This window comes from Ziziphus jujuba, chromosome 3 (assembly GCF_031755915.1).
Source record: "Ziziphus jujuba cultivar Dongzao chromosome 3, ASM3175591v1".
In the NCBI taxonomy this organism is placed as follows: Eukaryota; Viridiplantae; Streptophyta; class Magnoliopsida; order Rosales; family Rhamnaceae; genus Ziziphus; species Ziziphus jujuba.
The window spans coordinates 14,619,362-14,632,635 of NC_083381.1; the positions used below are offsets into that span (position 1 = coordinate 14,619,362).

At 33.5% G+C, this 13,274-nt stretch overlaps 1 protein-coding gene and 2 non-coding genes across 11 annotated transcripts; all 3 read right to left on the bottom strand.

Moving 5' to 3' along the window:
* Window positions 1–412: 412 nt before the first annotated feature.
* On the bottom strand, window positions 413–9,130 carry LOC107422298 (uncharacterized). Of its 9 annotated transcripts, none has more exons than XM_048477975.2 (9): window positions 9,013–9,130; window positions 7,844–8,397; window positions 6,899–7,339; window positions 6,196–6,709; window positions 3,317–4,764; window positions 2,696–3,201; window positions 2,116–2,321; window positions 1,735–1,899; window positions 877–1,151 (listed from the first exon to the last, which is right to left on the bottom strand). In XM_048477975.2, exons 2-6 carry the CDS (start codon window positions 8,376–8,378, stop codon window positions 3,086–3,088), a joined length of 3,054 nt encoding a protein of 1,017 aa, XP_048333932.2. In that variant the 5' UTR covers window positions 8,379–8,397; window positions 9,013–9,130; the 3' UTR covers window positions 877–1,151; window positions 1,735–1,899; window positions 2,116–2,321; window positions 2,696–3,085. The 9 variants fall into 9 exon arrangements, with proteins under 9 accessions (XP_048333934.2, XP_048333932.2, XP_048333935.2 ...); XM_048477978.2 differs by having other exon boundaries at window positions 7,844–8,385; window positions 9,013–9,083; XM_048477979.2 differs by lacking the exon at window positions 9,013–9,130 and having other exon boundaries at window positions 2,116–2,191; window positions 2,294–2,321; window positions 7,844–9,006.
* Window positions 9,131–12,314: 3,184 nt separating this feature from the next.
* On the bottom strand, window positions 12,315–12,438 carry LOC112492447 (small nucleolar RNA SNORD14). Its single transcript, XR_003056831.2, has one exon. It is a non-coding gene; the product is annotated as a small nucleolar RNA SNORD14 (small nucleolar RNA).
* Window positions 12,439–12,583: 145 nt separating this feature from the next.
* Window positions 12,584–12,707, bottom strand: LOC112492446 (small nucleolar RNA SNORD14). The gene has a single exon (XR_003056830.2). It is a non-coding gene; the product is annotated as a small nucleolar RNA SNORD14 (small nucleolar RNA).
* Between the last annotated feature and the right edge of the window lie 567 nt (window positions 12,708–13,274).

Here is a 13,274-nt window from a genome sequence, read left to right on the forward strand (position 1 = left end):
AGAACATCGGATCAAAGTAAAAAAACACTACCAAATTGAATTAGAATGGTCACCACGGTATGCCACTGACATAAAAAAAAGAGGAAAGTATGCTAATGGCCACCATGTGCATTTTCTATTAGGTATTTGGATGGAATTTTAATGTTGTCCTTGCGTTGCACACAGTTTTAACAGGTTTGGGGACTTAAACTGTCACAAAAAATAGTTTTGAGGACCTAGCATATACAACCCATATAGTTTAAAAACTAGACGTCATCCCAATTATATATACAGAGTTTTGCTATAGTTGATTTGCACATCCACCACTTTTGGCGTTACCAGTCTGTCTCAAGAGATTGGCATAATCAAACTCAGCATAGAAATTTGTTATGCCCATGGTTTAGTGGGCAAGCAAAGTTGCTAAAGCAAAGACTACATTAATATATATATATATATATATTTAACGCAGACATCCACATGTTTTATTTATGAATATCTACATCAGACAACATTTTACCAAAAAAATATCCACACTGTATTATTCCAAGGGTTATGGCATAGTTGATAATTGATCTCGAACAGGTGCTCATAATCTCACATTATAATTCACATGAAAAAAAATAAATAAATAAAAGGGAAGCTCGTAGAGAAACAATCCTATCACTCACCGATAAAAGGATTCATTTCCCACAACCAATGACACAATTCTTATATGACCACAGCCATAAGTAATACCATCTCTTATTTTCTTTTTCTTTTTCTTTTTTTTTTTTAATTTTTTTTCCCCCGACATTTTCTATTCAAATCTTAAAGAGGGTAAATCCATCTGCCCTGCAAGAACAAAGATCTGTTCGTGCAAAAATTAAAGTTTGCGACAATGATACCAATCCAAGAATAAGACCTCCCAAGCAGTAATCTCCAATATCATGCAGTACCAATCTAAATGCCAAAACAAATATTAACGTATCTATACATATGAGGGATTCCTTTATTAGCCAAATCCCCACAGAGAGGATAGAGGTTCTATGAAAAACATAAAACAATATCGAACACCAAAACCAAAACCAAAAACTGGAAGAATAAAAGACTTGGAGGATAACTTTTTGATATCCGTAACTTATTCGCCAAGTTGAGACCCAAAGGACGCTCTCTAAAATCATCCATAGCTTACCCTTAAAAAAAAAAAAAAAAAAAAAAAAAAATAGAAGAGAGAGAAAAAAGAGGAAGAAGAAGATGAAGATAAAAGAAAAGAAAAAAGGGAGTGATCCATGGGGAGAGAAAAGTGGAGACCTTTGAGACAATATATACATTAAGAGCCTTCCAGAGAGAATGCAATATTAACAAAGCATTCGACATGTAATCAAGGTTAACATAATGGTTTAGAGATAAAAGGGAAAAATAAAATAAAAATTATTGAGGAAAAAAAAGAATCATAAATGGGTCCCAGATTTCTCTACAGAATACCTAGTCTAAGGTTATCAAAGAGTTACCTTGCCTAAAATGCATAAACCCCTCCTAATAATAAATAAATTAAATCTGGAAGCATCATAAGGTAAAATTTCTTTTACCCCAAATGGTTAATGATCACAATATTTACAACTTTACCCTACCAATTTACTGCGCAGTAAGGTTTGTTCATCCACCAAGTTCACATCAACACACAGGCACTAGAGCTATACTTTTATAAATTTCATGTCTATACATAAGCAAAGGCTATACCGTAAATGGAACTCAACCAGTTTCGAGAAAAATTACCTGTTACAACGACAACATTTGCATTTCACCATGCATTTAAGCAAAACATTGTTAAGTGATGCCAGTCTGTTCATACTCAACATGGTGGCATTTTGATGCAATTCATCCCAGCAACATCTGAATTTCACTTGTACTTAGACGTACCATTGCCTAACCAGACATGTCCTTGGGAAAGGGGAGGAAAAAAAAAAAAAAAAAAAAAAGAGAGAGAGAGAGAGAGAGATGGTGGAAGAATAAGGCACACGGTATATAACATATTGGCATAAGTTACTAATGTCTATTTCAAACTACTACAGCCTAACTCCCATAAACTTTCAAAAGTTGGCAGAACCTAATAGCACAAGTCTCCATGTACAACCATCAATATCTTTGACTGCATACCTTCATTTTACATCAGAATAATCGACTCTGCCAAAAAAGAATCTCAATATGCTCCAATGTAATCACCATGAATAACCTGCATGTGTTTGAGACATAACAGGCCCACCACTCCATCAAATGTTTCAAAAAAATAAAAAAAGGGGGGGGCTAAGATCAACCACATGAAAGAAAGGCCAACCAGAGGCACAGATACTTCGAGTATGCACCTACAACAAGAACACAAAAACCCAAAAAAAAAAAAAAAAAAAAAAAAAGGAAAAAAAAAAAGGCCAACAAAAAGGTAAATATTAGACAAAAATTGACTCAACTTGAAAGCAGACATAAGTTTGAGCTTATTAGAACATCAAGCATGCTTATCCTCTCATTTGACAAAACTATATAACCAGCGTGGTAAGGTCATACATTGTTCATGTATCAGGAACTCCACTATTTCATAAAACTGCTAATGGAATGTATAAAAAAACAAATGACATACGTCTGGAAGACAAAGTCTAAAAGCGCGCAAAGTAGCATCCTTTAAATAAACAACTTTAATTGAGGAACTCATGTTCGAAATGATAAAGGTGATGGTCCAACATACATCAACCAGTAAAAGAAGCTTGCTACAAACACCGCATGGCTGATAGCAGAGCAAAGTAGAACACCCTTTTCATACTTATAGAACATCCCATGAGCTCGGACATTAATCCCAGTCAATTCCACAAATACCTGCAAAAGATAAAAAAAAAAACACAGAGCATGTTCATGAAGAGATGCACCAATTGAAACATTAAGCAATCTTCCGAAAACACCGCCGTTCTTGCAAGTCATTTATCAGAAATTCAAAACTTTTGACGAGCTTCTCAAATCAGAATGAGGTTTGGCAAATGGCATGAAAGATTTTAAACTGCAAGCTGCCTGTGGTCCACATTAACTTTTTCATGTAGATTTTCCGTCTTCTGCAATGGGGATAGCTGAAAACACATATATATCAGGTGTTGGCAAGTTCTTTTCCCAAGTCTTCAGAAATTTCAGACCTGCCAGAGCCACTTCTACTGATATTACCAACATGCCTTGACTTTTCACAATCAATATGATGTTCCAGTTCTGTTAACCACACAAAAAAAACAATTGAGCTACTATAAGTTTGATTAACTGGAATAATTAGTTTCCTTTCCAGTTCTAGAAAAAAAGTTTCAATATTCAAAATTATGGGTGATACCAGCTTTGTCAAGGTCTAGATGCTCAGCGATAGGCAATTCATGTGTACTTGCTTCCTCTGCATCCCAAGAGATTCTAAAAGTTTGAGCTCCCTGACCAACTCCAATAGAAACATTTTCTCTTGAATCCTTCAACTTATTGTCCTCATGTAAGTTACTAACCTTTGATTCCAGATCCATATTGGCATCTTCGCAATTCTTTGATTTTTTGTCGTTGTTTCCATTTTGATACTTACCTTCAGAGTCTGACCGATGGTATCTTTTCTGCTTTGATTCATCCTCATCCAAACCTTTTGGAGATAACTTTCTTCCTCTGTTATACTTCCGTTCTTCGGATACTGACCTAGACCGTCTTCTCCTACGACTCCGTGACTTTTCATCTCTACTTTCATTTATTTTATCGCTGGAATGCTGCTTGTAATCAGCAGACTTTGATCTGGAGCGCCTTCTGTGTTTCCTTTTATTTTCTTCCAAACCTCTTGGGGATGACTTGCCTCCTCTGTGATGCTTAGCCTCAGCAGATGATGACCTGGAACGCCTTCTTTCACGATGCTTTGGTTTCTTGTCCCTGCTGATAGATCTCGACCTAGAACACCTCCTATCTCGATTTTTTGATTTTTCATCTTTGAATTTCTCATCAGAGTGAAGCTTCTCGTCCAAAGATTCTGATCTGGATCGTCTTCTACCACGGTGTTTTGATTTTTCATCTCTCGTGTCGGCCGCTTTCTCATCAGAGCGATGCTTACCTTCCAAAGATTTTGACCTTGACCGCCTTCTATCACGATGCTTGGATTTTTCATCTCCCGCTTCATCCACTTTCCCAACAGAGGGCTTCACTTCAGCAGATTTTGACCTGGCCCGCGTTCTGTGTTTGGATCTATTTTCCTCTGGACTTTTTGGGGACGACCTCCTTTTCTGATTCTTATCTTCTACAGATACTGACCTGAATCGCCTTCTTTCACGATGTTTTGATCTTTCATGCCGAATTTCATCTCGTTTATCGCTGGAATGATGCTTGTCCTCTAGAGATCTTGATCTAGAGCGTGTTCTGTGTTTCAACCTGTCCTCATCGCCAATTCTTGGTGATGACTTATTTCCCCTATGTGGAGAATTTTCTCGGCGGTGTTTAGGTGAAGCCGAATCAACTCGATATGATTTTCTTGTACGACTACCACTTCTACTCCTATTTCTTCTAGAACTCAATGAATGAAGATCACGTGATCTACCTGAATCCCGCCGTCTAGCTTTATCACTGCCATCCCTATCATCCCTATAAGATCGTCGCTCACTGTCATAGCTGGAATAATGGCGAGACCTCAATGGGGATCTGGATCTACGATCTCTTAGGTGACGGGATGGGGGAGAGTAAGAAGGGGATCTCCGCCTTCGACGGTAATTGATTGGTGATTTTGACTTGGACCTGGACCTTGCACCAGAGGGTGAAGGGGACCTGTAGATTGAATAATTAATTAGCAAAGATATTTAAACCACAGATCTGTAATGATAAATAAAGAAGATTACAATTGAATTATCCGAATCATATTTTTAAAATGAAAATAAACATGGGATATTATTCAAAACAGAAAGAAGCAATGTGTCAAATTCATATCTGCTACATTCTGTCACCTTGAACCAATATTGTAACAGCATCTTGATTTATAATTCACACCTAGCCAAATAAGTGGCTAGTATGAATTATAATGTAAAAAAGGAATTAACAAAATAAACTAATATATAAGCTTTTTGTTCAATATCACTTTTCAGCAGTTTGTTCACAGTAAACTTCCAAGACTATTTTGACTTTTCACAAGCTATCATACCGAATTAACCTTCAGTTTGCCAATATTTCGTACAACACTTTTCGGTAACAATCAAAGGTCTGGTTAAGTAATGCATGTTGCATGACCATGCCTATAAGCTCTTCTGTCAAGTAAATAAGCCTACACCACTATTTCTGCTTCTATTTTTCTTGAGAAGATCAGATTCTTTTTTTTTTTTTATCAACTCCTAAACATTATCATTGCCAACAGAAAACTAATGCAACTTACTTCAGCAAACATCCACATCAAATTTTAATTATCCCCTAAGACTGTTTCAGTATTCTCCACCCAAACAAAAGCTATATCACCAAAGAGCTAAAATTTCCCAATCTTAACAAATATAGAATGCATCGACTCAGGACTTCTTAAAAAAAGTAAAAAAAAATAAAAAAAAGGTCACATCTTGGGATTTGCCATAAGAAAAAATGGAAGGTAACCTAGAAAATTCAGGTCAAATCATGCTAAGTAACAACTTGATGAGTTAGCAGATCAAAACCATCAATTAATGTTGTGTGTTGGCGTGTGGGCAAAATGATTTAAAATGCTAAATTACAGAAACATTTTTTTTAAATCCAGCCACATAAAATTAAACCCAAATTCTAACAAAGAAAACATTCCATATCCGTTTACACTCAATAAATTTAAACGACAACCCAAGAGCAATCTTTTACAAACTAGATATCTAAGTAAGATTCCTTTGATGTTCCTAAACAAAACTAAAAATCCCATTAAAACACAGGATACATCTTATCTATAAAACATTGATTTATCTTCTATATAAAATCTTCTTCTTGTTGTCAACAAAGAAAACTTAGTAAATTTCCTTTATCCTTAAAAACTAGTAGCAATATAGGCAAAATTTATACATATGGCAATAATATAACCGATTTAAAACTTAAAACAGCATCACATGCAATTTATCCACTGTCTAGAGGCAACTGAAGTTTGTAAATCCATAAAGTTGCAATGTCAAGCATCACATGATACAAAATCATCATGCTGATAACAAGCTTTGACTTAACATTATACTTCTCACGAGAGAAATTAGCAAGTTAACTTACCTAGATTTCGGCTTTGTTTCTGTCTCTTCAGTCACAAATCCATCAGCCTTTAGTTTCTTACTTATTTCAGCAGCTCTTGCTGCTGCCAGCTCTGTTGCAGACTTCATGGTCGCAGCTCGGTTAGCTGCCTGCTGTGCAGTCATAGTTTGCTGCATAAGCAAAGCCTGCTGGAATTGCATCTGTTGCATAGCAACAGCTTGCTGCATCACCATAGGCAGGGAGGTAGAGAGTTGAGAATTTATAGCTGGTTTTTGAGGAAGTGATTTTGCCATTTCAACATTCATGGGGCGACCACCAACATCCATATTATTCAATGCCAAAGCAGCCGTTGCTTCTTCAGGTTTTGAGTATTCTATGTAAGCAAAATGCTTTGAATCAGTTATGGTACACTCAACAACCGTACCACAAAAGCTAAAAAGTTGTTTCAGTTGCTCCACCGTAAGAAGTGGGCTAAGATTGCTAACTTGTAGTGTTTTCTTCAGTGCGTCACCCTTGCTAGCTTTGTCAGGCGAACCTAATTAGAGGAGCCATGTATAAAGTAAGTTGTTCTTTACATAAAAATCTTAAGCAATTAAAAACCGGAAGATACATAATATAAAGAAAGAACAAACATTGGATAAAGAAAAGACAGCAGGAGATAGAAGAAGCTAGCAACTTAGGAGCCATATAAAATATTAATCATGTAAATGCATCAAAAGAATACCAGATAAGTCTTTGGCTGACTGAGATTGTGATTGCACCTGTGCAGCATGGGCCTGAAGTGCCTGAGCAGCAACAATTGCCTGAGCAGCAGCCATTGCAGCTGCAGAAGGGGCCATAGGAACTTGACTTACAGTACCCATGGTGGTTGTTGCAGCTAATGCAGTCATTAGGAGGTTGTGGGGCGGATGATTCAACTTACAATCAGTTTTAGGACACCGACCATTAAGGTATTCTCGACAAACTTCACCAAGAGATGCTCCAATTCCAGGCAAAATAGCCCCCCCTAAAGCTCCAGGAATGATGCCAGGAATCATTCCCAGTAATCCAGGCAATGCCCCTGAAACTGATCCAGAATAATTTGGCATGTTTGGCATGTTTTGGTTAACTAGATTTGGAAATGTGGAAGGAGGAGCCAAACCCAGCAGTCCTCCACTACTAGTACCTGCTAAATACAAATCAATTTTTTAAAATAACTAAATAAATAAATAATTAGCCACCAAGGACATATAAGTTTAGATGCCTAGCAGATTGCAATTTATACAAGCCTAAAAGTACATTGTAAAATCTTCAACAATGGATCAGACAAAGTACAAAACAATGTTTCTTATAAAGAGAAAACAAAATAATCCCCTCACCCAAAATTACTACCAGTAACATTCCAAAAGTTTTCTTCCTCCCAAAAACAACATTTTCCCTTGTTGGATATATAAATATATTACCTTCAATCCTTTCCTACTTCGCCTGCGAAATCGCATCCACCATACCTTATAAGTGAAAACATATTTCAGATAGACTAGACGTTGCTTTCAACATTCAACATGCTGACATTAAATACTACCCAGAATACCCAATAAACCACAAAGTATCAACAAATATGTTTTGACAATTACTATCTACAACACAAAACAAAAGCAAAGACAACCATGCAAAACGTCATAAAGAGTACCTTGACTGAAGAAAACAGGGAATGGGCTACCCATGATTGGCTTCCCATTACATTCAACATGCACCATGTAATTCCCTCTTTTTGGCACCACATATGTAACTGTGTAAGTCCCATCCCCCATATCCTTCACCATTCCTTCTTGCTCCGATCCTCCAACTCCCACTCCCGGCAATACCTTCACCTTGATTTGGGCACCGCCATTCGGCACCTTCCTCCCGTCGGCATCCTTAGTCAATAGTGTAAATGAAGATGGGGCACATGCAGTACCGCCAGCAATCCCACCCCCGAGTAACATACACTTGGCCGGGTCCACCGGCCCAATGGGCTTGTTGGACAAATCCTCGGCTTCTTCTTCGCCTTCACTATCCGATGAAGCCGTTGTTTCCTTCTCGCTTCGACTCTTTTCCACATCTTTGAATGTGGCTTCGAAAGCAGCTTTAGCTGCAGCGGCTTTCTCAGCCTCGCTTTTCAGTTTTGCCTCCTCAGCTTGTTTCATCCATATCGGTTTAGCAACCGCAGCGTTCCGATCCGCCATCAGAAACCTACCCAAATTTCTAGAATCACCAAATTCAGAACACAAATCCTAAATGTTATATCTTATTCCCCCAAAAAAAAAAAAAAAAATTCCTCTAAAAAAAACCCTAGTAATTCAACCAGCAATAACCACCGTTCACACAGTTATATGAAATCAACGCGACAAAAAAAACCCTAAAAGTGAACCCCAAGAAAAAAAGCAGATCAAGCAAAACAACACGGTTTTGTATCAGATAATCGCCCAAAAAAACAAAACCCAGATAAGCTAAGCTTGAAACACGCTGTTTGGTGGCCGAGATTTTAGGTAAGGGTCAATCTTGCAAAGTAAAAGAGTTGATAAGCACAAATTCTTTTTTTTCTTTCGCTTTTTTCACAGAACAAAACGATGGGGGAAAAAACACAAAAATAATGAAACAGCAATAATAAGATTTGATTTTTGAAATCCTTTATTGGGATTTTTCTTTTTCTTTTTTTCTTTTTTTTTCCCAGCAACCAAACATGAAAGAGGAAGAGGGTGTTAAATAGAGGTTTTTTGGTCCGCGATCTGTTTGACGAAATTCCTGAATGGGCGGAGAATAATATTTTGATTGCGACGAATCGATCTATGGGAGTGGAAAAATTAAAGGGAAACGAACCTGTTCTGTTCTGTTCTCTCTTTTTTCCTCTGACGGCCCTTTTCCTTCACGATAGGGCGACTGGGTTGGGATATTTAAAAATGGTGGGGTAATCAGAATAATAATATAAATAAATTTTATTATATAAAATTATTTACAATTTTATTAAAGTTAGGGATTTATTAACATTAGGTATATAATTTTACAAACGTTTTTTTGAAAGTTTTACACCATCATCGTTTTATTCTCATCCTTTCTTTTTTTCTTTTTTTCTTTTTTTTTTCTGAAACTTCCTTTATTGTTTTATTTTTATTGCATATTTCATTTTATTTTTCTTTATTTTTTTAAGAATAAAAATATAAATTGGATTAAAGTTTTCAAATGAAAAGACATAATAAATAGATAAATAAAATTCACTATTTCATTAATAGATTATAATAAAATAGTTAAATTTCATAATGATAATTATAAATAGTTAAATATGAAAGGACAATATTTACGTGGATAAATCTTTTTGTTTATTTTTTTAGGTAATAAATAATTTCATTATTTAAGAAACAAAAATACAACCATCAACTCTAAATATATTATTAAGCCAGAACGAACCACCCTCAAGCCAAGATTCAAAATCTATTAAGCATGTTGCATAATTAGCAATACAGCACGCCCCATTGTTAGTCTCTCTATAATCTAAAGAGCACACCAAAACCTTTATGGACTGAACGCCCTGCACTAATGGAATCACTTACAATTTCTCCAAGAAAAAAAAAATGCCTCAAAATGGAAAATAATTGCCTCACGAATAGTAATAAGCTTTGCACATTGGATTGACCATAAAGCAACAAAAGGTTTTGCCAAAGCCACCGTAAACTCTCCATAAGCATTTTTTGAACCACAACTCGACTTACAAGTCTAAGATTATTAGCTTATATAGAAGCATCTGTTAGAAATTTATAATGAATAAAAATTATTTCTGAAACATTATGATTTTTTATAAAAAATTACAACTTATATTGTTTCATTTATATCTTTTCCCAATCAATGTGTTTTTTTTTTTTTTTTTGAAACAATGCATCCTTTTGAAATTGTGTGTTTTTTTTCATTATATCCCTTTTTAATATCCTTTTGAAGTCAATATTAATTGAAAGAATTGAAAAATAATTACCAAACGTATAAATAGAGAAAATTGAAACTTTATTTGGTTTGTAGTTATTTGAATTTAAAATGCTATTATTCAAAGAAAAAATTATTATATCCTATAAAACAATCGCTGTAAAACTGTAAACACCATAATAGAGCGAATATTATTTAAAAAAAAAGAGTTCAACTCTTACTTCGATCGTTATATAAAAATCATCTTTATTTGGAATTATAATATAAATATAATATCTATAAGCTGTTCTTCTTTATCTCACTATAATTGTATATATATTGTTTCATATATTTAATATACATGGAGATATTTATATATATATATACACACTTTGGTTTTAGGTATATTAATTTCCTAACAGCATCAACATTTATTTAAGTTTCTTTCCAGCTGGTAGTAACCAACAATGCTCATTACGTTCCGTCGGTTGCCCAGCCACGGCCCCCATAGCTTCCTTCAACTCAACATGTAATTTGCTATTTAATTCAGGACTTGAATATCAGATTTAACGTAATTCCCATGTAATAAAGCATTTCTATTATTCCAAAGACAGCAGTATGTCCATGCAAATCGCTCTCACTAACAGATCGATAGACGTATAAACCAAATAACAGATAGAAGCAAACGAATCATATATACCATATCTAAGAACATTATAGAATTCTAATTATTTCCATATTCTAACCACTTCTGCACAATGCCATAGAGCATGGAGTGTCATTTCCTCCGCATTGAAACAAATAGGGAATCGACTATTATCATCAATACACCAAGAAGCTAAAGAATGCAGACATGGAATTGCGTTGTTACATGCATGCCATAAAAACATCTTAATCTTTTTGTTTATTTAAAAATATAGAAAAAAAAATCGATCAAAAATATATACACAGGAAGTTCATAAATCTGATATGTACGTGTATAATACATTGTTACATATTAAAATTAATTATTTTTTTATATATATAGTAAAAGTATTAGTGAGATGATAATAGTATAATATGTTAACAAATCAATAATAATAAAAAATTGAAAGAATAAAATAAAAATATATATTTTTATACATATATATGTTTTTTTTTTATGTTGTCGTATAAGAGAAAAAAATAAAAATTATTTCTTATTTAAAAAAATAATTTTTTCCATTTATATCATACGACAATATATTTAATATGCATTTTAAATTTTTTTCTTTAAAAAAATGCATATTTTTTCATATGCTTGCAATCGATATAAAAAATGGAATTCTTTAAAAAATACGTACATATGCCTATTATGCATATACTATTCGCAAATTTACTAACTAGTATGATAATATTTAAATTATAATGTCTTTAAAAATTAATTTTTAAGTTATTAGTTGTTATGCTTTTACTATTTTGATAATATATGCTATAGTCTTTTAATTAATTTTTTATTTCACCATCAATTTTGATCAAATAAATTTAATTCAATTGATAAATTATTTACTGTATTTAAATTCTGAGAGATGATGGGAGAGAAGGAATTTATTGTAAATTTTTTTAAAAAATGGTTCAATATCATTTTTTATCCTTAAAAAGAGAAATTGCAAAAAATGAAAATTTAAAGGGAAATTTCATTAAAAAAAAATTGAAAATAGAAGGACAAATTATGCAACAATTTTCAAACTATGAAGAAAGTTTATGCAAAATAGAATGGTAAATATGAAAAGCTTTTTAAACTAAAGGAAGTTCATAAAATTATCAATTCATATTAACGTTTATTTTATCCATTTGAAGCTCATTATTTTTTAATATAAAAAATTAATGGATTTTTTTTTTCCTAATTGTATTTTTACACAAGTTTTCAAATTTTATTTTTTTTTTATGAAAAGAAAAACAAATGATATTGTATTTAGATTTCGTTTAGAAAGTATCAAAATTAAAAAAAATATATATAATTGTTGATAATTAGTTTATCAAAAATTAATTTTCCAGTATTTAATTTCTTAATTAATTTCAAATGTTTAGTTTGTATAATAATATTTAGAGTTTACAAGTAATTAATTAATTTTTATTTTAAAATTTAGAGTTTACAACTAACAAAATCAAACGAACCAAAAAAAAAAAAAAATAAAATTCTAGAAGCAACACCACGAAGATAAAATTCAACAATTATTTAAGAAATTAATGCATACAACAGAAACAATAAAGGCCTCAGACATCCAAGGAAGGATAAATGCAGCATCAGCTCTCTAGCCCCGCATAGGCGAAAGCTCTTAGGCGGCCACTGCGAATGTTTTGAGAAACAAGCCTTTGGATATGTCATCATAAGCATTAATATTCAGACAACAAAATCAAAAAAACCAAATACTTTTGACAATTCTAAATGAAACACCAAAAAAACAAAAAAATCATTGCATTAAGGAATGTATGCACAGAGTAAGAGCAACCAAAACATTAAAAAAAAAAAAAAAAAAAAAGCCTCAGACATCCAAGGAAGGATAAGAGCAGCAACAGCTCTCTAGCCAGGCGTAGGCGAAAGCTCTTAGGCGGCCACTGCGAATGTTTTGAGAAACAAGCCTTAGAATTTGTCATCTTAAGCATCAAGATTTGACATAAGCACATAATACTAATAATAATAAAAAAATCCTACGAGTTACCACCTTAAATTTCATTAGGGCATAAGTAAAAGACAGAAGAGGTCACACATCCAAGGAAGGATTAGGAGCAGCATCAGTTACAAAATCATCACAAGTATATGATACAGCAAAGTTTGAAAAGATGCCATTCCAATCCTACATAGCATAAGAACATTACAGTGTATACCATTCCAATCCTACATAGCATAAGAACATTACAGTTTATGCCAACCAGTTAAAAACATAACTAAAATACCCATACAAAAATGAGACCATTCACAAAAATGAGATAAACTTTTACACAGAAAATATAGCATGTTACAGAAAATAACAATACCATAATTTGAGTTAGAACATATGAGCAAGAATAGTACTTGAATCTGACACTGAATATTCGACATATTTCATAAGAACAAAGCCAAAAGGGACAGATTAACTAGACAAAAACTACTAATCCAGCATATATCACTGTAAATCACCCTAAAAAATTAAAAAAAAAAAAATTCTAAAACGAAGCCTATAGAGAAAAAG